Genomic DNA, 20,737 nt, shown 5'->3' on the forward strand with positions numbered 1-20,737 from the left:
TAGGGCCTTGAAGTCTGGGAACACACTTCCCATTCCCAGCTGGGCTATGCTTTCCCCCCTCCCCCTTCTTCCAGGGGGGCTGGGCATGTGACTCAGGGAAAACATATTTGTGGACAGTGATTTTCCATTTCCTCTTTCTGGCATTTGTCAGAGGCACCTCTCCATTCTGGACAAGGCCATTGATAGATGTCACCACTCAACACCTGCCCTCTGTCCAGTTCTGTGCCAGGCACTGTGAGAGCCACGGCTAAAGGTGGCTCAGCTTCATTCCCCGCTAGGTGTGCCCTTGATGGGTCAGCCAGCATGCATTGCGGGAGAGCCTGCTGAGCAGGCTGCTGGGCCTATGGGGGAAGAAATTTCAAGTTGGTCAAGCCTATTATAGCCTTGGGGTTTTAGCCTTACGATGGTTCTGTGAGCTTGGCAGGGCAGGCCTTGCTCTCAGTTTAGGGGAGAGAAAACCCAAGCCTTCCAGGAGGGCTAGGGCCTTGGTCAGATCACCCTGAGCTCATGGCAGAGCCAAATGAGTTCAGGGACCACTGGGGCCTGGCCTGCCCCAGGCTGGGAGATGCATCTTTTAGGGAAAAAAGATAGGAAACCCACTTAAGGGTTGGCCAGGTGGGCCTGACCATGGCAGGCCAGGATGCCCAGTGGAACCAAGAGCCCCATTGTCTAGGGCCGGCTCTGCTGGCTCGCTCCATCACCCTGGGGCAGTCACTACTTCCCTTTCCCTCCCCATCTAGAGAATGGAGAGCTGTGTTCTCCCACCGTGTTCAGGGGTAGTCCCATCTTCTTGATCTTTCTGAGCTTGTAGGAAGTCCCGGATTCCTATGACATTATTCAAGCAAAGGAAATTAGTCTCAAAGCCAGTGATGGGAACCCAAGGAATAGTGGTCTATTCCTGTTTTCCTCACTTCCCCCTAGACCCAGATACCTGCTGTTTGGGTTGAAAAATGAAGTAGACACTGGCAGAGAGGTGGGGAGGGCCCAGACCAGAAGCTGGAGAGGCGATTCAGCAGTGGCCCTTGGCAGTTAATTCCGGTCAGGACGGAGAGCCAGCTCCTCATGCCTCCTCCCATCCCACCTGCCTGGCCCTTCACTGAGAACCCACTGCCCGATGGGAGCCTGGGTCTCCCCGCTCCTCCTCCTGCCTGGGCACTTGCTCCAGCCACCCTGTACTGACTGCTCTCCCCAGATGGCTGTGTCGTCAGAGCTCAGACAGCGGGGCTGACCTCACACAGCTGGCGGGGTAGAGCCAAGGTTGGAATGCAGGTTCCTGCTCTGTGCACTCCTGTCCTGGGCCCCTGCCTGACAGCCAAGCCCACCTTTGTCTGTCCCTACACAGTGTCTTCCCACGGGAGCTGAAAGAGGTGTTTGCCTCGTGGAGGCAGGAGTGCAGCAGTCGCGGCCGGCCGGACATCAGTGAGCGGCTCATCAGTGCCTCCCTCTTCCTGCGCTTCCTCTGCCCAGCCATCATGTCGCCCTCACTCTTCAACCTGCTGCAGGAGTACCCTGATGACCGCACTGCCCGCACCCTCACCCTCATCGCCAAGGTCACCCAGAACCTGGCCAACTTCGCCAAGTGAGTGCCTCCTCCCTCACCAAGCAGAGTCGGGCAGGGCTGGTGTCCACAGGGCAGGCCCTGGGGGTGTTTCTGCCCCCAAGCTGAGCAGAGACCATAAACAGGCCCTGGTTTTGTCCCTGTCATCCTCAGTCCTTCTCCTTCCCACTTTTTTAAAAATAAAATCTCCACACCCTATCCTTCTACTCAAGGTATATGTCATTTTGGTATGTTTCTTAATTTTTAAAGGTGACGACATGAGACTTTTTTTTCCTTCTGCTTTTTGAATTAATGTATTATTATAAGGATTCTCACATATCCCTTAACATTCATTAAGCCCTGTTTTGAAATAAATGACTAATATTCCTCCAAGGGGGACTGGCCCATATTTCCTTAACCCATTCCCTGTGCTTGGGCACTTGGGTTGGGCACCACCATCCTGGTGTCAGGCTATCAGGATGTCTTTTTTTGTTGATAAAGCACTATTGGTGTTTTCGGCTGCATCCTTAGAGCAAGTGGGCAGAAGTAGAAGGGCTGGGTCATCTCACTGTTGTTCATTCTCAAAGCGTGGATTGAGCCCCATCCTGGGGCCGTCTGTGTGCTGGGCTCTGACGGTACCAAGATGAATCAGCCCTGGTGGCGCTCGGCACTTCAGCCAGGGAGACGTGTGGAATGAGCAGGAGAGCAGTGACAGACGCACACGAGCCTCTTAGGAGGGCTCTCAGCTTGTTGGGAGAGGAGACAGGAAAGCCTCCAGGGTGACATGATCCCCCAGCTGCATGTCAGGGTGAGGCGTTCATTGTCTCAAGAGGAGCAGAGGCCGGGCATCCCGGGGAGGGCCGTGCACTGTGCCAGGTCAGGAGAAGCGGGCGATGAGACCTAAGAGGACAGCAGGGACCTGAAGGCCAGACAGGGCTGTGGGAGCCACCAGAGGGTTTTAAACAAGGGAGAGGATGGCCTTCCTCTGTTCTGGATCCTGAAAAGCTCACCCTGACAGCAGTGGGCAGATGGGTTGGAGGGAGCAGGGTGGTAGCCAGGAGACGTGAAAGGAGAGCATGGCTGTGGTTCCAGCAACAATAGCAGAAAATTCACAGGGAGGGGAGGGGGTACAGGAGGCAGTGGCTGCAAGGTACAAGGTTAGGGGTGATTAGAAGGCAAAATCAGTGGGCCGTGCCATTTGGGAACGAGGAAGAGGGAGGAGTTGACAACTGCCAGAGATTCTGGTTCAGGTGTATCTGTATGGGTAGTGGGGTCTCCACTTAGGGTAGGGAGCTCAGGAGGAGGGCATGGGTTTGGGTGATGGTGATGACTTCAGGTGTGGCAGGCTGAGTAGGAGGGACTCCCAGGGGAGGTGCCTGCGGATATATTAATACATGCCTGAAAGCTCATTGGGAGACCTGGGTTGAGCAGGGATTGAGCATCATCTGCATACCAGGGCAGTGAAACTTGGAGGAAAAGCAGAAGGACACTGTTAACAGGCAGTGTATGGGGGACACAGAACATTCCAGGTCCTGAGATAAAAGGTTCAGAAAAGGATCGCTGGACTTACCATGAGCAAGGAGGGCCCTGGTGACCTGGGTCAGAGCATATTCAGCTGACTCGGGCAGTGAATGGAATGGGAGCCGGCCACAGTGGGGAAAGCGGGTGGTGGTGTCCCAGTGGAGGGAGTTTTCCTGGGCAGGGCCTGCCTGGGCCCAGTAGTGCTCACCCAACTGCCCTCTCTCCAGATTTGGCAGCAAGGAGGAATACATGTCCTTCATGAACCAGTTCCTAGAGCATGAGTGGACCAACATGCAGCGCTTCCTGCTGGAGATCTCCAACCCCGAGACCCTCTCCAATACAGCCGGCTTCGAGGGCTACATCGACCTGGGCCGCGAGCTCTCCAGCCTGCACTCACTGCTCTGGGAGGCTGTCAGCCAGCTGGAGCAGGTGCCTTTTGCTGTGGGGCGGAGGTGGGGCCAAAAGCTGCCATCGGGCTTTTAGCGTTCCCCCTTCCAGAGTAACCATGGAGGGCAAAGAGTTCGCCCATGTGGCATGATCAGGCCATGTCCTGTCAGAACACACTGGGGATCTGTGGGCCCCATTTTCTCTGTGGGCAAATGCTGTGTTCACTCAGCAGTATCTGCCAAGGCCGCCCCACTCTGGGTACTAGGGCTGGGGTGTTCCGCAGGCACTCAGCCTTTAGTGGACAAGCGCCACTGTGCTGCCTGCCAGAGCATGTGAGAAATAGAATTGGATCGTGAATCCACCTGTATGAAGAAGATGACTCAAGACCCTGTAACTCCACTTGTCCAGCAGGAAGTTGAAAACCTTTCTAGGATTGCCCTTGACCGTCACTTGACGAGGTTACTCCCTAGACACCTCTGACACTGCTGCAGTCACCTGAAGTGAGCCCTCCCTAGCCCGAGACTTCACTGACCCCCAGCCTCAGCCCACACAGTGAGCAACTAGTTCTTGGACTTAAGGGCTGGGTCTACCAGGAACTACTTCCCGAATATCTGTTGCTTTCTAGGGCTCCAGGGCACCGCCTTACTTTTGTAAGGTGCTGAAACTGGCCTGGAAGGCCCTTCATGCCTCCTGGTCCCAGTCCCTAGAGGTGACTGCTCAGAGCACTGGTATGCAGCCTTCTGGACGCGATCTGTGCATGTGTAAGCACACACACATGCAGGCGCACACACATAGAGCTCTTTTCCTTTTTCAGTTTGTTTTAAGGCAAGAACGTACTGTGTATGCTGCTGTGTGCATTTCTTACCACTGTATTGTGGGCCTCTTTGCTTGTCAGTGCAATCTGCACCACCGCCAGGGACTTCTTAATGACTGCATCGTATGAATGCTATTTATTTCACCAGTCCCCTATTGATGGACACTTAGGTTAGTCCTGACTTTTCACTAGAAATAGGTGCTGTTGCAATCAAAGGCCATCATTTTTGCTCATTTGTATCCACTTGCCTTTGGCTGTGAGAGACACAGGAGGGAGAAATGGAAATGAGGGCTGAGACCCTACATTCCACCAGTTCCAGTCCCTGCACTACAGCCAACACTAGTCACTGTCACTGCCACCACTTACCTTGCCCCTGTGCTGTCCACGTATCTGCACAACCAGGCAGGAAGAATGGAAGGTGATCAGTATTGTCACACTGGTGATAGGGTCCAACAGGGATTTGAAACACAACTGTTTGCCTCTCAATTGTGTGCTCTATTGCTTGCATGAGTTTTCACACTTTGTTTTCTCACAGAGACCTCTGTGGAAACTTGTGCATAAACAGGTGAAGGCAGTGTCTCCACAGCCTAGAATCCTCTGCCCCTTAAGTCCTCTAAAGCGTGCCAGCAAGGTTCAGATGGGTTCAGGCACTGCCCTCTGCCTGACCAGCACCTGAGGGTGCCTGCAATGTGCCTGGACCATCTCCACTGGGGCTCAGGTGCCAAAGTGGGTCAGGCCCCAGCCCATCCCGTGGAGTAAGTGATGTGAGAGGGGCTATCACAGAAGCCTCTGGATGGAGAGGTGGAGGTGTGGAAATGCTGGGATTCCATGTGTGCTTTCCTCTCTGCGGAGGCACCAGGGCAGGGCAAACTGAAGGAGAGGCTTGCACTAGGTCAGCATCTCCCCCTGTGGCCTCCTACTCCTGCCCCAGAAATGTCCGGGAGCTGGTTAAAAATGTAGATTTACCAATTCCTGGGCTCACCCCCGTCCCAGACCCAGTGGCTCTGACTGGCGGCAGGTGGGGATCTGCACTTCTGACAGGCTCCGCGGTGGTTTTGAGCCATAGTGGCTGCAGCACATACAGCCTACCCGTGTGGTCCCAGGAGGTCACACCTGCCTCTTGCTGTGCCTTTACAGAGCATAGTATCCAAACTGGGACCCCTGCCTCGGATCCTGAGGGACGTCCACACAGCACTGAGCACCCCAGGTAGTGGGCAGCTCCCAGGGACCAATGACCTGGCCTCCACACCGGGCTCTGGCAGCAGCAGCATCTCAGCTGGGCTGCAGAAGATGGTGATTGAGAACGATCTTTCCGGGTAAGAGCTGCCAGGCATGTTGGGTGTGGTGGGTGCGTGTGCAGACTAGGCACAGCCCATCTGTAATCTCAGATGGGGAAAGAGGATGCCTACATAGTGTTTATAAAACAAGCCTGGCAAGACTTGAGTTGTACAGGTCCTAAGTGGTGAACCTCCATTTGGGAAAAATCAGGGAAGCCTTCCTAGAGGAGGTGATGCTATAGGTTTGCTTTGTTTTGTTTTGTTTTGTTTTGTTTTGTTTTGTTTTAGGAAAAGTAGCATTTCCATTGGTGGAAAAGGCATTCTAGATAGAGGGACAAGCACAAGCAAAGACATGATGTGTCAAAGAATAATTACTGGTCCCAAATACCCCCAGCATTTCCAGATCCCCTGATATTTGTTAAAAATACACATGTTCCTGGTATTTCCTGAGCCTGCGTCAGAATCTCCAGAAGTGGTGTTTAGCTGGGGGTGTTTTCAATAGGAGCTCGGTGGCTCTGCCAGGCTTTGAGGCTGGGAACCACAGAAAACATAAAGTGATGCTGAGACCCAGTCCTGGGGTCTGCTCTGCCTAAATAAGACACACACATGGCAGAGTGGGAGGCAAAACGTTCTTGTTTAAGTCAAAACAGGGACATTTCTATCAGTTCATGTTGAAGCATTTCTGCTCTACCCCTACTCTCCCCTCTCCCGCCAGGGATCCTTCTTACCCCAGCGTGTGAGGCCGCAGCTGCAGCAGCAGAGTTGGGAGTGTGGTATCCCCATGGTGGTGGCAGGGCAGGCTTTTAAGCAGGGGAGGGTGCTGAGATCAAGAACCTGCTGAGATCAAGAACCTGGGGTTAGGGGAGCCCAGGAGGGGCCAGAGATGCAGGCCCACTGGAGTCTTGGATTGGGTCTGTTCAGTGAATGTGCCAAGCGAAGACAAGCAGAGTCACATGCCAAGAGTTTGGAGCTGGGGGTGCAGTAGACAGCCCTTGAGAGGCTGAGAGGCAGCCGGGCCCGTGAGTTCTGAAAAGACTGACCTGGTGTGTGGCCTGGGCAGCCAGGCCCCCACTGCTCTCCGTCTTTCCTGGCTCATCTGCTGCTCTAGCCAGTTCTCCCAGGCCCATGAGCACTGCAGCCCATCTCAGAGAGTGGCACTTCCTCTCCATCTGAGGCTAAGCCAACCCATTCCCCATTCCAAGCCATATCAAGCCCCCCAAGTCCTTGCAGCCTTCGGTTCCCCCCGCCCACATTCTTCTCTCCAAAGCCCCCCTGGCCCCCACCACAGTTGTGCTTTCTTCCAAGCAGCTAGCTTCTGGGGAGGGGCGGGGGAGAGGCCAGAGAAAAGCGTAGAATGAGGAGGAGGCCGGGGCAAGTGCAGCCCTCCCCCCGAGTCATGCTCTCCACAGAGCCTGCTCTCATTCCTTGTTTTTGCCAGGAACTCCAGCCCCCGCCTGCCAGTCAAACAAGGGAGCGGCAGCAGGAGGCTGGGCAAGAGGAGGATTCACCGGGCCCCCCCTTCAGTTACCAGTCTGATTAGGAACAAGAGGGAACAGGCAGAGGGAACCCAGTGACTCTGAAGTTGGGGTTCTCAATGCAGGATCCGTGGATAGCAGAGAGCCACTGAGTTGTGGCTTAGGGCTTAGCTAAGGAGGAGTTTTCCAGAGCAAGCCAGGCCCCAGTACCCATTGTCCCAAGATGCAGCTGAACAGGGAAGGGGTCTTCCAGGCAGCGCGGCCTGAAATGTGCAGTGCTGGCCCCTAAAGAAGAGGTTCTGTGCAGGAGCAGCCGCCTCAGCCTCTGGTCCCCGGATTCTCCCACTCCCACCACCCCAGCGCATCCATCTCCCCAGCGCTGGCTCGGGCTGCCAGGCCCCGGCAGGTTGGCGGGTGCTGTCGGTTTGGACCCGCCTTGGCTGCACTCACAGTTCTTCTTTTCCCCTTCTTTCCCTGTGTGTGCTTGTCTCCCTGCAGTCTGATAGATTTCACCCGGTTACCGTCTCCAACCCCCGAAAACAAGGACTTGTTTTTTGTCACAAGGTCCTCCGGGGTCCAGCCCTCACCTGCCCGCAGCTCGAGTTACTCGGAAGCCAACGAGCCTGATCTTCAGATGGCCAACGGTGGCAAGAGCCTCTCCATGGTGGACCTCCAGGATGCCCGCGCGCTGGACGGGGAGGCAGGCTCCCCGGCGGGCCCCGACGTCCTGCCCACAGATGGGCAGGCCGCTGCAGCTCAGCTGGTGGCTGGGTGGCCGGCCCGGGCAACCCCAGTGAACCTGGCAGGGCTGGCCACGGTGCGGCGGGCAGGCCAGACACCAACCACACCAGGCACCTCCGAGGGCGCGCCAGGCCGGCCCCAGCTGTTGGCACCGCTCTCCTTCCAGAACCCTGTGTACCAGATGGCGGCTGGCCTGCCGCTGTCACCCCGTGGCCTTGGCGACTCAGGCTCTGAGGGCCACAGCTCCCTGAGCTCACACAGCAACAGCGAGGAGTTGGCGGCCGCTGCCAAGCTGGGAAGTTTCAGCACTGCCGCGGAGGAGCTGGTTCGGCGGCCCGGTGAGCTGGCACGGCGACAGATGTCACTGACTGAAAAAGGCGGGCAGCCCACGGTGCCACGGCAGAACAGTGCTGGCCCCCAGAGGAGGATCGACCAGCCTCCGCCCCCACCCCCGCCGCCACCTCCTGCCCCCCGCGGCCGGACGCCCCCCAACCTGCTGAGCACCCTGCAGTACCCAAGACCCTCAAGCGGAACCCTGGCGTCAGCCTCATCTGATTGGGTGGGCCCCAGTACCCGCCTGAGGCAGCAGTCCTCTTCCTCCAAGGGGGACAGCCCAGAACTGAAGCCACGGGCAGTGCACAAGCAGGTCAGTGCTGCTAGTCAGAGGGCAGGGCTGGGCACTTGGGCCCAGCTGGGCTGTCATACCCCATACCATGCTCCTCCTCTCGGTCATTTCACCTCCACCCGCACCCAGCTGCCATCCCATCCCACCAGCCTGCCACATGCGCCACCACCCCCTCCCCCTGGCTTCTTCCTGAATCCTGTGAACCAGGGACACTGTAGCCTTGGGGAACTCCAGGCTCCTCTGTCAGTGCCCCTAGGGGCAGGCTGGGGTCAGAGAAAGAGGAGGAGAGTGCATTCATCTTCAGTTCCAAGCCTGTCGAAGCCCCCACCCAGCTCTGGCCCCACACTCCCCTCCCAAAATGTTTTCACAGGCTGGACAGGCCTCCAGGCACAACCACCTGGAGCATGGATGACCCTGTCACCCAAAGGCTGCAGGCAGTGTCTGGAGTGGAGGTGCCTTGGGCTGACAGCCCAGCCTGGCCCTGTCCCCCACTCAGTGCAGCCTGCCCCGGTGCCCCCAGTGGCAGGGTCACTCGCGGTCCCCTTGGCAGCAGAGTGTGGTGCTCAGGAGGCCACCTGGCACCTGTCGGCTCTGCCTTTGGCTGCCGTCTGAGAGACAGTTCCCGGGTGGGGACTGCCTCGGTAGGCACTCAGTCAGCTGGAGGTCCCCTCTCTTCCCACCGTGTCCCAGAGTTGCTTGTCCTTGTGGCTCACCTGGGCCACTCCCGCCCCTCCTGCTTGCCCTCCACTTCCCTCCAGCCCCTCACAGCTGTGTTTCATTGTAGGGCCCTTCACCCGTGAGCCCCAATGCCCTGGACCGAACAGCCGCTTGGCTCTTGACCATGAACGCGCAGTTGTTAGAAGACGAGGGCCTGGGCCCAGACCCCCCCCACAGGGATAGGCTAAGGAGTAAGGACGAGCTCAGCCAAGCAGAAAAGGTAAAGCTGGACCCTGGCAGCTCGGGACAGGGCGGGGCTGCCTCCCGGCAGCAGCTGGTAGGAGTCTCTCCCCCAGGTTCCCCAGCAACGGGTGCTGCTGTCCTTGTGAAGGGCCTGTCACCTCTGAGCCCCTGTTCCCTGTGAGAATAGCAGTCAGTGGGGTCTGGAAGAAAAGCAACAAGAGGGATGGATTAGCAGCTTAGACCTGAGGCTTCCCATCTGCAGATTGGAATCACCAGGGAATTGTCTTGGATACAGACTCTTGGGACCTCTGGGAAGGCTCCTTAGCCCGGGCAACTGAGGCAGTTGAGCTTCCTGAGGACCTGGGGGTTGAGGGCTGAGGGTGCCCAAGAGACATATAGAAGCCCCCCTGAGGGAACCTGGTACCTGAGGAGGCAGAGGCATGAGTCCCCAGGATGGCTGGGAGAGCCACCCCAGCCTGGCCCCCGGGGCTTGTGCCTGCCCACGGCCTGGCTCTTCACCTCTCTGGCCTCCACCAGGGCCTGGGAAAGAAACAGCAGTTACCAGCATCGGGGGTGGGGTCAGGCTGCCATTGAGATGTTTTCTTCCCCAACCCCGGGAAAAGAATCTGTTCTAAAAATTAAAATCTCACTCTGCCACACACTCAACCATCTGCTGGGGCAAGGGGATGCTTCGTTGGTCTCCCAAGCCTTCCAGCTGTGGCAGCTGCTCTGGATCTGGGGGTAGTTTTTGTCTCCTACTGCCAGCTGCAGTCCATGTAGACGGAGGAACCAGCGCAGGCCCCAGAACGGCAGGCGCTTCTCCACTCCCCTCTGGATGCTCTCGCCCCCCTGGGCCCCAGGAAAGCCTGTGGCAACCTCTCGAGCAAGGATATTGGGGTCAGAATGGCAGAACTCCTTCTCCCCGGCCTCAGGCGAGGCCCATCTCCATGCTGCATCCTGCCACCGCCACCATCCCCGGTCCGCTACATCCACCTGCTTTCACCATAGTTACATGAAGGGGACCAGGGGACAGGGAACACAGTGCTCCCAGAGCCAGAGTTTGGCCGGGGAGCGAGGAGGCCTGGCCTCACTCCAGGCTTTTTGCATCCCTGTGTCCTCATGGCGTCTGGCCCCTCTTGATCCTGGCGTTGGCCTTTCCTCGCTCAGCACAGAGCACCTGGCTCCTCTGTGTAGCCACGCCGCTTCCCAGCCTCGTCCACATCCCTGCTCCTCCCTGATGGTTGGGGTCTGTGCTGGACTGAGGCAGATCCAGAGCCTGGGACCACCTGCCTTTCAATTCTCTCTCTCCATTTCCTCATGCCACTGCCACCCCCTGGCTTTAGATTCTAACAGAGGCTGGGAAGCTGGGACCTTACCCTGCTAGTCAGTCGCTCTTCATGTGACATGGTCACCTTGTCTGGGCCTCAGTTTCCCCTCCTGCAGAGCTCCCACCTCTCAGGGTGCTGTCACATGTCCTTCATATAGCCAAGGGTTTTTTAACTTTTGTCATATACAAGTTCAAAGCCCTAGTTACACCCTCAGTCCTGGGATTTGGGTCTGAGTCTTCATCCCCGCCGTAGCCATACAGGTCAGGCTGGGAGCTTGGAGTGGAGACCCCCGGGTGGGGCACAGGCACGCGTCTGGCTGCAGCCCCCGCCAGCTGGGCTCCTTAGGCATCTCCTTGCTATGTGAAGTGGGCGGGTCACAGCCACTGGGGCCTTCCAAGTGGGGCTCCCTCCTACCCTTCCTCCCACTCGGGCTGACGAAGCTGTGCTCTCTGTGTCCTGGGTGCTGTGCCTGTGGACGCTGCCCTCCTGGTAGGACCTGGCGGTGCTGCAGGACAAGCTGCGAATCTCCACCAAGAAGCTGGAGGAGTATGAGACCCTGTTCAAGTGCCAGGAGGAGACGACGCAGAAGCTGGTGCTGGAGTACCAGGCACGGCTGGAGGAGGGCGAGGAGCGGCTGCGGCGGCAGCAGGAGGACAAGGACATCCAGATGAAGGGCATCATCAGCAGGTGGGGCCCACACCTGCCTGGCCTGGCCACAGGCACAGGCAGGGCAGCCATTGCTGCCTTCGAGGAGGCCCCTGGTCGGGGAGCCTCCTCAAAGGATGAGCTGAATGTGGAGAGAGGAGGGAAGAGAGTGTCTGGGCAGTGGGAGCAGCGTGAGCACAGGCCTGGAGGCAGGAGGTGGCCTGGAGGGTGGGCAGCCCACGCAGAATACAAAGCTGGGGATGAGGCTGGACCAATGACAGCTGGCTCCCGACGGGCCTGAGCCCCTACAAGGAGCCACGCCATCTTAGTAAGCACTCTCGGGTGCTGAGAAGCCGGATTGGGGGGGTTCCAGGAAAGACAGGGAGGACCCAATACAGGGTAAGAGAAGTGGGAATGAGCCTCAGTTACGTATAGTAGATGAAGGTGGAAGACACAGCATAGCCCCCAGGTTCCTACCAAGAGTGTCTGGGTGTGGGCGTATCAGGGTACCAGTTACTGAGCTGGGAATTGTTAAGAGGAGTGGTTTGGGTGGGGAGGGAGAGGGGGATGGTTGCCAGTCTGATATCCTGAGTTTTAAGGGGCCTGGGTTATCTGGGAAAGGGCTTCAGAGGAACAGCGGGTTTTAATGCTGACTCTCATCTTTTTGAAGGCTTATGTCAGGCCCCATGTTGACGCCTCCATCTCTGTCTCTGTCTCTGCCTATGGGTAGGGCAGGTGTCTATGGGTACCTTGGTGTCAGGCAAGGAGTGCAATCAACCCCAGGGTCCCAGTCGTGGAGTTTACTTCCTTCTCAGTAATACCAGGCATGGGAGGAGAGACAGTGTGTCTTGTTTGAATTGGCCTGGTCTAAGACCCCATCAGCTGGACAGACCAAGCAGGTGTGCAAGAGCCAGGAAGGCCTCTGCTCCATGCATTGTCCATGGCATAAGCCCTTCCCAGATTCCTCCTATTTAGACCACCTGTTTCTCTGTTCCTAACGGCTGTTTGCTTCATTTACTTGTAGTTTTGTTCATTATGAAATAGTTAACATGAGTGAAACCAGGGTGGCTAGAAACCTGCTGTTCACTTGATCTGCTCTTGGCTCACCTTGTGTGTGTTTCCAAGAATGGAAATGCTTTTCAATTTAACTGCCTTCTCCACATTGTGTGTATTCTGATATTTGCATGTTCTGAATTCAGAGACTTGCTTAACACATTCGTTTCTACTAACCAATCCTGGAATATTTCCTCCTTAATGTAAATGTCAGTTAGGTAGATAGTGTTCAAGTATTCCATATCCTTACTGGCTTTTCTATTTCTCCCTTCATTCCAACTGGTTTTTGCTTTATGTACACTGAAACTATTCTTAGGTGCATATACATGTAGGCTATTTATGTACTATTGTTGAATTAATCTCTTTGTCATTATAAAATCATTTTCTTTATCCCTTGGAATATTCTTTGCTCTGAAATCTGCCTTGTCTGCTATTAATGTAGCCACCCCAACTTCCTTTTGATTCGTGTTAGTATGGTATAGCTTTTTTTATCCTCGTGCTTTTAACTCATTGTCTTGGTCCATTCAGGCGGCTATAACAAGATACCTTAGACTGGGTAATTTATAAACAACAGAATATGTATTGCCCTCAGTTCTGAAGTCTAACATCAAAATGCCAGCAGATTCAGGGTATAATGAGGACTCTCTGCTTCATATTATAGTGCCCTGTTGCTGTGTTCTCACATTGTGGGGGTTGTGAGCAAGCTCCCTTGGGCTTCTTGTATAATATAAAAGCACTAATTCCATTTTTGAAGGCAAAGCCCATATGATGTAATCACATCTCAAAACCCCTACCTATTAAGATAATCACCTTGGGGGTTAGGTGTCAACATATGAATTTAGAAGGTGACACAAACATTCAGAGTATAGCACCCATCTATGTATATGCAGTGGGTTTATTTTACAGGCACCATACTATTGGGTCTTGCTTTCATCTAAATGGTTCTGCCTTTTTATTGGAGTGTTTTGACCATTTACATTTAATGTAATTATTGATATATTTAAATCTGTTGCCTTGTTTCCTATTTGTACCATCTGTTCTTTTTTTCCTGCCTTCTTTTGGACTGAGTTTTTTTTTATTATTCCATTTTGTCTCCTATTGACTTATTAGCTTTATCTCTTTGTTGCTCTAGGGCAGAGATTGGCAAACTTTCTACAAAGGAGCAGATCAAAAGTATTTTAGGCTTTGTAGGCCATATGGTCTCTATTGCAACTGTTCAGCTCTGCTGTTACAGCAGAACTATTTGTGTGAGATGGCTATTTACAAAAACAGGCAATGATCCAGATTTGGCCCTCACCCTGAGGCTGTAATGACAGGGAGTCCGTCATTGTCTTTGTTCCTCTGTACTTTATGTATCTGTTTTCCCTGGCTATTTATAAGATACTTTTTTTTTTTTTTTTTAAATCACTGGTTGTCAGTAGTTGGATTGTGATGTTCACTGGTGTGGTTTTCTTCTAATTTCTTGGGTCTTGGATTTGTATGTCTGCAGTCCCACCTCCCCGCATTTCTTTCTCTGGGATTCCTAGCACACGTGCATTAGGCTGACTCATATTGTCCCGTATCTCACTGATGCTCTGTTATCTTCTTTCTTCATTTTTTTTTCTGTTTCTTGTCTTTGATAGTTTCTATGACTATGTCTTCAAGTTTGCTAATTATTTCTTCTTCAGTGTGTAACCTGCTGTTAATCTGATCCAGTATTTTTTCGCTGCAGATAATTATATTTTTCACCTCTTAGAATTTCAGTTAGCTTTAAATTCCATCAGTTTTAATTCTCATTGTGCTTTTACTTCTATTTTCTGAAACATGTAGAATGTATTTATAATACCTTGTTGTTTTCATGTCCTCGTCTAATTCTGTCATCTGTGGCATCTGAGTCTGTTTTTACTGATTTATTTTCCGCCTGCTTATGAGTTTTCCTACTTCTCTCTGTATACTTGGTAATTTTTGGTTGGATGCCAGGCATTGTGAATCTTACAGTGAAGTGCTGCATGTTTTTGTGTTCCTTTAAATCCTTTCTGGGGGCTTTGTTCTGGGAGACGAGGTTACTTGGAATCTGTTCAGTCCTCTCGGGGTTTCCTTTTAAGTTTTGTTAGGCTACATCCTGCAGAGCCTTTAAAAGTCTCGGCCTAACGTGGCCCTGCTCTGAGGGGGTTTCCTTCTCCGGGTCCTCTGTGATTCCCAGTGTTAGTACGTCACTGCACTCTCGCTGGTACAACATGAACTGCTTCTGCGATTGTTTTGTGTTCTCCTTTCTAACGGTTCTTGCCTAGCCTGGTAATTTTCTCATCTGCATGCAGATATTATTCAGTCAGAGACACAAGGGGAACCCCCACTCGGGAGCTATGTGGAGTTTCTCTCTGCCTCTTGTTCCTCTCTGGCTGTCTGCCCTGCAAATCCCACACCTTGACCTTCCTGACCTGCCTGTCTCCTCAACTCAGTGAGGCTGCTGACTCCGCCTTCCCTCTGCTTCCAGGCCGTTCACTGGGCTCGCCTTGTTGGTTTCTGTTCTCCTAGAAATTATTGTACTGCATTGCCTGTATTGTGTCCATTTTTCTGGTTTGTTTGGTGGATTTTTAATAAAGAGATGGGGTCTTGCCATGTTACCCAGGCTGGTCTTGAACTCCTAGCCTCAAGTGATCCTCCCTCCCTGGCCTCCCAAAGTGCTGAGATTATAGGCGTGAGCCAATGTGCCTGGCCCTATTTGTTTTTAAGACAAGAGAGTAAATACAATCTCCTTCCAATCTAATTTTCCTTAACAAAATGAATACCCTCCCGCCACCCCACCCCCAGCACAAGCTTTCCTCAGAGTGATACCTTCCTGTACTGGGGAACCTGCCCCGGAGGGTCCCCCTCCGCCACCGCTCCTCCTGGTTAGTTCTCCCTGAACTGCTGCCCTGCTGCCCCCATTACAGTCCCGTGCAGAACCGGCCCCGGCACTGTGGCTCCCTGTGTGTCTTCTGTGAGTGGGCCAAGTGCTTGCCCAGTGTGCGGTGGCTGCTCTAGGCTGGAGGAGTCAAGAGGGCAGGGAAAGAGAGAAGCCTTGGGAGTGGAGGGCTCATCTGAGAAGAGTGTGCAGAGTAAGGAGAAGGGAGGCTGAGGCCAAAGCCCTGTGGAACCCCCATGTCCAGAGGCAGACAGGACAAGGTATCTAGGAGACAGGCAGACCCAGAGAGTGTGGGGTCTCCAAGCCAAAGGAGAGTGGGAAGGTGGGAGTGCCCAGCAGTTAGAGTGTCTCAGGAACCAGCCAGGTGGGACCAGGAGGGCTCCCAGGCAGGGAGCAGCAGGACGGAGCCAGCCTCCTGCCCACTGAGCTTCTGCAGGTGGTATGTCCCCCAGCTACTGCTCATTGTCCTGCGTGCACACCTGTCCTTCAGATGTCTCCTACCGATGTGCGACCTCCCAGCCCACCCTCCAGGAAAGGTCACCGCTTCCTGCTCTTTGTTCCAGGGACCTGAGCTTTCCACTAGCGCAGCTGCTCCGTGCAGGGTGTAGTTAGTTACTCGTGCCTCCTGCCTTGTGAACTCCTTGAGGGAAAGGACTAGAGTTCATTCATCTTGGCACCTCGAGTAGAACTTCGTGAAGATGGCGGGGGCAGGGTGGAAAAAGTTCTAGAGGCTTTCAGGGCCTTCATCGTTCCACCACTTGCCTAGCTCTAGGGGTTTGAAGATCCAACGCCCATTTCCACCCATCTTGGCTCCTGGAAGAACATCGGGAAAGGGGCAGCCCAGGGGCCTCTGGGGCTTTAGGAGCAGCGAGTGGGGGATGTGGAGGTGAGGAAGGAGGCCCAGCAGTCAGTTGCTGGGAGTCAGCTGGAGGGCCTCTGCCCCAGGCAAGTATGGGAGGCAAGTCTGTGACCCAAGGAGGGGCTCTCCTAGTGTGTCCCTGCTGTGTGCGGGGGTGATGGGCTTGTTCCCACACCCTCCCCACCTCTGCTACCTCCAGGGCCAGTCTGACTGTCCCTGTCTCTGGCTATAGGTTGATGTCCGTGGAGGAAGAACTGAAGAAGGACCACGCAGAGATGCAAGCGGCTGTGGACTCCAAACAGAAGATCATTGATGCCCAGGTGGGGGCTCTGGCCCTTTGGTCAGCCACAAGAGTGAAAGGGCCTGGGATTAGGAGGGGGTGACTAGCCTCTCCATCCTCAGTCATACCTCACTGCAGACACTGAGGGGAATAAGAAACCACAATCTCTGCCCTGAGAAGTCAGACCTGTGGTCTTAGTGGGCCACAAGCTCACTAGGACAGGCTGTGAAAGGAGAGAGGCAGCTCCTCCCCTGCCAGGGCTCTTGGCGGGCATTGTCTTTCACCAGGACTGCTGACCAAAGAGTGGAAGCTGCCAGGAGGGCAGTGGGGGTAGGAGTGAAGGCAGGCTGGTGAGAGGGAGCAGTGGGGCTCTCGTTCACAGCTGTGGCATCCAGGCTGCATTGAGGGGAGACGTGAAAGGCTCTCTGGCCCCAGCCTCCTTTACTCAGGGCTGCGCAGCTTTCCTTTCACTCGCCCAGGAGTAGGCTGGGCCTTGCTCAGGCTGTAAACTGCACAGACCAGGAGCTGTGACCTCTGGTGTGTCACGCACACACATGTGAGCAAGGGTGCCTGCCCTAGGGGCCGCAGGCAGCCCATAGACAGCACTAGAGCTGCTGCATTTGGGCTGATAAGCAGGCAGTGAGGCTGTGTCCATGATGCTGCAGAGGCCTCTGCCCGCCTTCTCTTGCCAGCTGCTCACAGCCCAGAGCCTGCCTGCCCCGCTCATCTCCAGGCCACCCGCTTCCCCGCTTTCCCGCTTTCCCGATGCTTGTCGTAGGTGCACACGGCCTTAAGGAGGCTCCTAAGGAGCCTGTCCCATGACCCCCTCTCACATCCCCGTTGTCCACAGGAGAAGCGCATTGCCTCGCTGGATGCTGCCAATGCCCGCCTCATGAGCGCCCTGACCCAGCTGAAAGAGAGGTACAGCATGCAAGCCCGTAACGGCATCTCCCCCACCAACCCCACCAAATTGCAGATTACTGAGAACGGCGAGTTCAGAAACAGCAGCAATTGTTAACCTGCCTGAGGAGGGAGGAAGCTACCCAAGGAGAGGGGGACTATGGTGGCCAAGGGCAGGGTCTCGGCCTGGGGAGGCACCCACGGTTGCAGCCCCAGCGCGGGTGTCAGGAGGCCGAGCCTCCCCTCCCCGCCGCTGTCCAGGAGGCGGCCGCAGAGGGAGCCACCAGAGACTGAAGCAGCGTGAGGCGAGGTCACCAGCCGCTCCCTGTGGGGTGCGGGCAGAAGAGACTGCACGCTGGGGAGTGGGGACAGCCTGGTGGGGCAGGGGGCCTGCCAAAAATATGTCTGTTGGTTCCTGAATGTGGTGTGTCCTTGTCCTCCTGGATCTGCCGAGTGCATGTGTCCCCACACCCGTGCCAGGGAGGGGGCTTCCTGGAGGGGGGATTCAAGGGCTAGGGGCCTACACCTGTGGCTTCCCCTCGCCTCCTTGGGGGGCCCGGGACTCCCTGGAAGCCAGGCCCTGTCCTGTGGGAACTGGCACTTGGCGGATCAGTTGGCAGGCAGGAAGATGGGAGGACACAGAGCAGGAGGTCAGTGTCCCCTGCCTGTCTCCATCCGAAGCACCTGCCACTGCATGCCGCCTGTTGGGACCTTCCTGGCTGTGAGGAACTGAGGATTCCTACCCACCCACCCCCTCTGAACCTGTCCCCAGAGCGCCACCTGCCACCTTCTTCCCTGCCTTAGTTGTATTACCAGATAGACCCAGTGAGGGCCATGGCTTTTTCTTGTGAGCTCTTGTCTCTGTGGGGGAGGACCCACAGCTTCCCACACCTCCCACACAGGCCCAGGCTGATGCTCTAGGGCTCCCAGAAGCCAAAGATCTGGGCGGATCTGGCCAGATGGCTCTGAGCACTGTATCTGCCTTCTCCTGGGGCCCAGCACACCCAGGGCACAGTAGCCCTGTAGGGAGTGCCACCTGGTGCTCACCCTGAAAGAAAAGGTGATCCTTGCTCTGAGTGATGGTTTAAAAAAAGATTCTAACGCCTGCAGGCCCTGAGAAGGTGGATAACTGTGATTTTTTTTCCTTTCACAGTATGCATTAGAAACAAAAGCCCGCTTGCTCGCTTGCTGGAACACAGGGGCCTTTTAAGTTGAGCGTGCGCACTGCATGGGAAATAGCGGCCCTGGAGGATGTTAGACTTGCTCCCTCTCCAAGACAGCAGCAGCCTGCACCCGGCCCCGTGTGTGCGGCCGGCCTCCTCCTCACCCTTCCCGGCCCCCGGCCAAGGACCCAGGCGCTGCATACAGGGGAGGGGCGCACCCCACAGCTGGGGCCGGTTTTCCTCAGCTCTAGGCTGTTCTGTAGCTTATCTGCCCCTCCCCCACTTTCAAGACAGATGAGCAGGAGCTTGGGTCTCTCTCGGCCCCTGTCTGTTCCCAGCCCCTGCAGATTCCGAGCAAGGGCCCTGGGTAACAAGGGTGGGAGTGGGGCCTTTGCCAGCAGAGCCAGGGCAGGGCGAGCTGCAGGAATCACCCCTCTGCCCCTGCAGCTGGAATGTGCCACAGAGGCCCCACCTGAAGGGTAGATGTGCTGGAGGGGTGGCCCAGAGCCACACTGCGTCCACCCTGAGCTCGGGGACAGGTGACAGTGGCTGCTCTGGGAAGGGGCTCTTAGATGTAACCTACAATTCAGTTAGGCTAGAGACAGATGCTGGTGGAGGGAGGGCTGGGCCACCAGGGATCACAGCCCACAGGAAGATGGGAGGTGGGAGCAGAGGCCCTGCCCCCCTTCTTGTCCCACTCCTCTGTCTTCTCCCCACCCATGCGCCTTTGTGCCTGAGACCAGGGTGGCCACACAGGCAGGGCCTGGCTCCAGTCTCATCCTCCCACCGCCCAATGAGCCCTGCTCTCCTCTCCCCAGCCCCCTCCCACCGCTGCCTCGTAGAGTGACCTCGGACAGAGCCCCCCTAGCAATACAGGGAGGCTCCCAGGGCCTGGACCGGCGGGCTCGGAGGCCACCCACTGTGGCCGGTGCCAGCTGCCCTTGCAGGGTGGGTGAGCTCTCAGGCCGAGAGCCTTATTTACCTAGTGCAAAAACTGTAAAAGTGTACAGACTCTTCACAGATTTTTATCTTAATTGCAAGTCTGCCGATTTTGTAAATGTTCTTGGTGTTTGACTGTAATGTAACTATCTCACCTAATGGTTGTACATATCCTTTGGTCCTGGTGCTGCCGAGGGCTGGCCGGGACTGCTGCTCTCCCAAGGGTTTTATTTTATTTCTGAATCTAGAGAACAGTATTGGGCAGGAGGAAAAGGCCTGGTGTCTGCGGGGGGTGTTTTCCCTGCCTGTGGTGTTTATGTGTTGGCTTTGCAGCTGCTGTCTGAGTAGCGGCCACTGGGGTGCCTTCACTGGGCCAGTCAGCGGGGGCTCCTGCCCGGGCCACAGAGAACCTGAGTTCCCGGGAGCTGGGCCCTGCCTGCAGCCAGGGCTGGGGTTGCCAGAGGCCCTGGAGGGAAGGACAGTCCCTGCTGGGGAAGAACACAGCCCCGGGGCCCCCCCGGTCACCAAGACTCAGCCTCTGCTGGAGAAAGCCACGCCCTCCCCGCTAGCACAGAGGCCTGACTGACTTTTTTGCTTAACTTCCACGTTCTGGGTGATGGAAACTGCCAAACCTCCTGTGAGTGAGGACTCTTTCTGACTGCCCAGAAAGTGGGGGTGGAGGACCGAGGCTATAGCTCCACACGCCCCGGTCCCCCAGAGCATCTGCCCCAACGACACCTCCCCTTGCGCCCCGCGCGACTGCGGGAGCCAGACTGTCCAGGGAAACAGCCCCTCTCTTTTCTACACACTCAGCCACAAAGCCCCCCAGCTCCCACACCGCGTCCCAGCTCCCCTCTTTTGTAAGTATGTGAAAAGGAAAAAATGCAAACGTTGGAGTTTGGGCTGGAGCTCCTCCCTCCAGCTGCGACTTTTAACTATGTAATAATGTACAGAGGAAGCTGTTGGTGTTCTAAGACTCTGTGTGGCTGTGCAATTTCTGTACATTTGCAATTAGAAATATTAAAGATTTATTTAGCTATTTTAAGCCCGACTCGTGTCTCCATTCAGCTGTGTGATGTTACAGGGGTGACCCTGAGACCGGAGTGGACACTGTCCTTTACCAAGGGGACCCCAGCATCTGGTTCACCCTGGTGGCAGTCGTGGGCAGGGGATACCCCTAAAGCCAGTGGTGGTGGTCTGGCCAGCTTGGCTCACTGGGTGATCTGGGATTGCCCCCTCCTCCTCTGGGTTGAGGGGTCCCTGCACCAGGGAGTAGAGCAGTTGTTCTCTTAAAGGCTCTTCTCTGGCTCTGACATGTTTGGAAGAAAAGTCCGCTGGTCCCGCCACCTCCTGGGAGACAGGGTGGTCCCAGCACCTTCACTGCAGCACACACTGGCTCTTGCCAGGCC

At 55.6% G+C, this 20,737-nt stretch overlaps 1 protein-coding gene across 13 annotated transcripts in view; it reads left to right on the top strand.

The window, feature by feature from the left end:
* DAB2IP (DAB2 interacting protein) overlaps positions 1 to 20,373 on the top strand; it is a 186,593-nt gene extending 166,220 nt beyond the window's left edge. For 9 of the 13 annotated variants that reach the window (XM_063714027.1, XM_054521078.2, XM_054521080.2 and 6 more), the window contains 8 exons: positions 1,343 to 1,579; positions 3,286 to 3,487; positions 5,397 to 5,575; positions 7,510 to 8,398; positions 9,162 to 9,314; positions 11,099 to 11,292; positions 16,279 to 16,366; positions 17,177 to 20,373. In XM_063714027.1, coding sequence (XP_063570097.1) covers positions 1,343 to 1,579; positions 3,286 to 3,487; positions 5,397 to 5,575; positions 7,510 to 8,398; positions 9,162 to 9,314; positions 11,099 to 11,292; positions 16,279 to 16,366; positions 17,177 to 17,344 — 2,110 coding nt within the window. In that variant the 3' untranslated portion in view covers positions 17,345 to 20,373. The remainder of the gene's footprint in view (positions 1 to 1,342; positions 1,580 to 3,285; positions 3,488 to 5,396; positions 5,576 to 7,509; positions 8,399 to 9,161; positions 9,315 to 11,098; positions 11,293 to 16,278; positions 16,367 to 17,176) is intronic. The other 4 variants (XM_054521074.2, XM_054521077.2, XM_054521073.2 and 1 more) reach the window with 2 other exon arrangements.
* The last annotated feature ends 364 nt before the right edge of the window (positions 20,374 to 20,737 follow it).

Source organism: Pongo abelii, chromosome 13 (genome assembly GCF_028885655.2).
Source record: "Pongo abelii isolate AG06213 chromosome 13, NHGRI_mPonAbe1-v2.0_pri, whole genome shotgun sequence".
NCBI lineage: Eukaryota > Metazoa > Chordata > Mammalia > Primates > Hominidae > Pongo > Pongo abelii.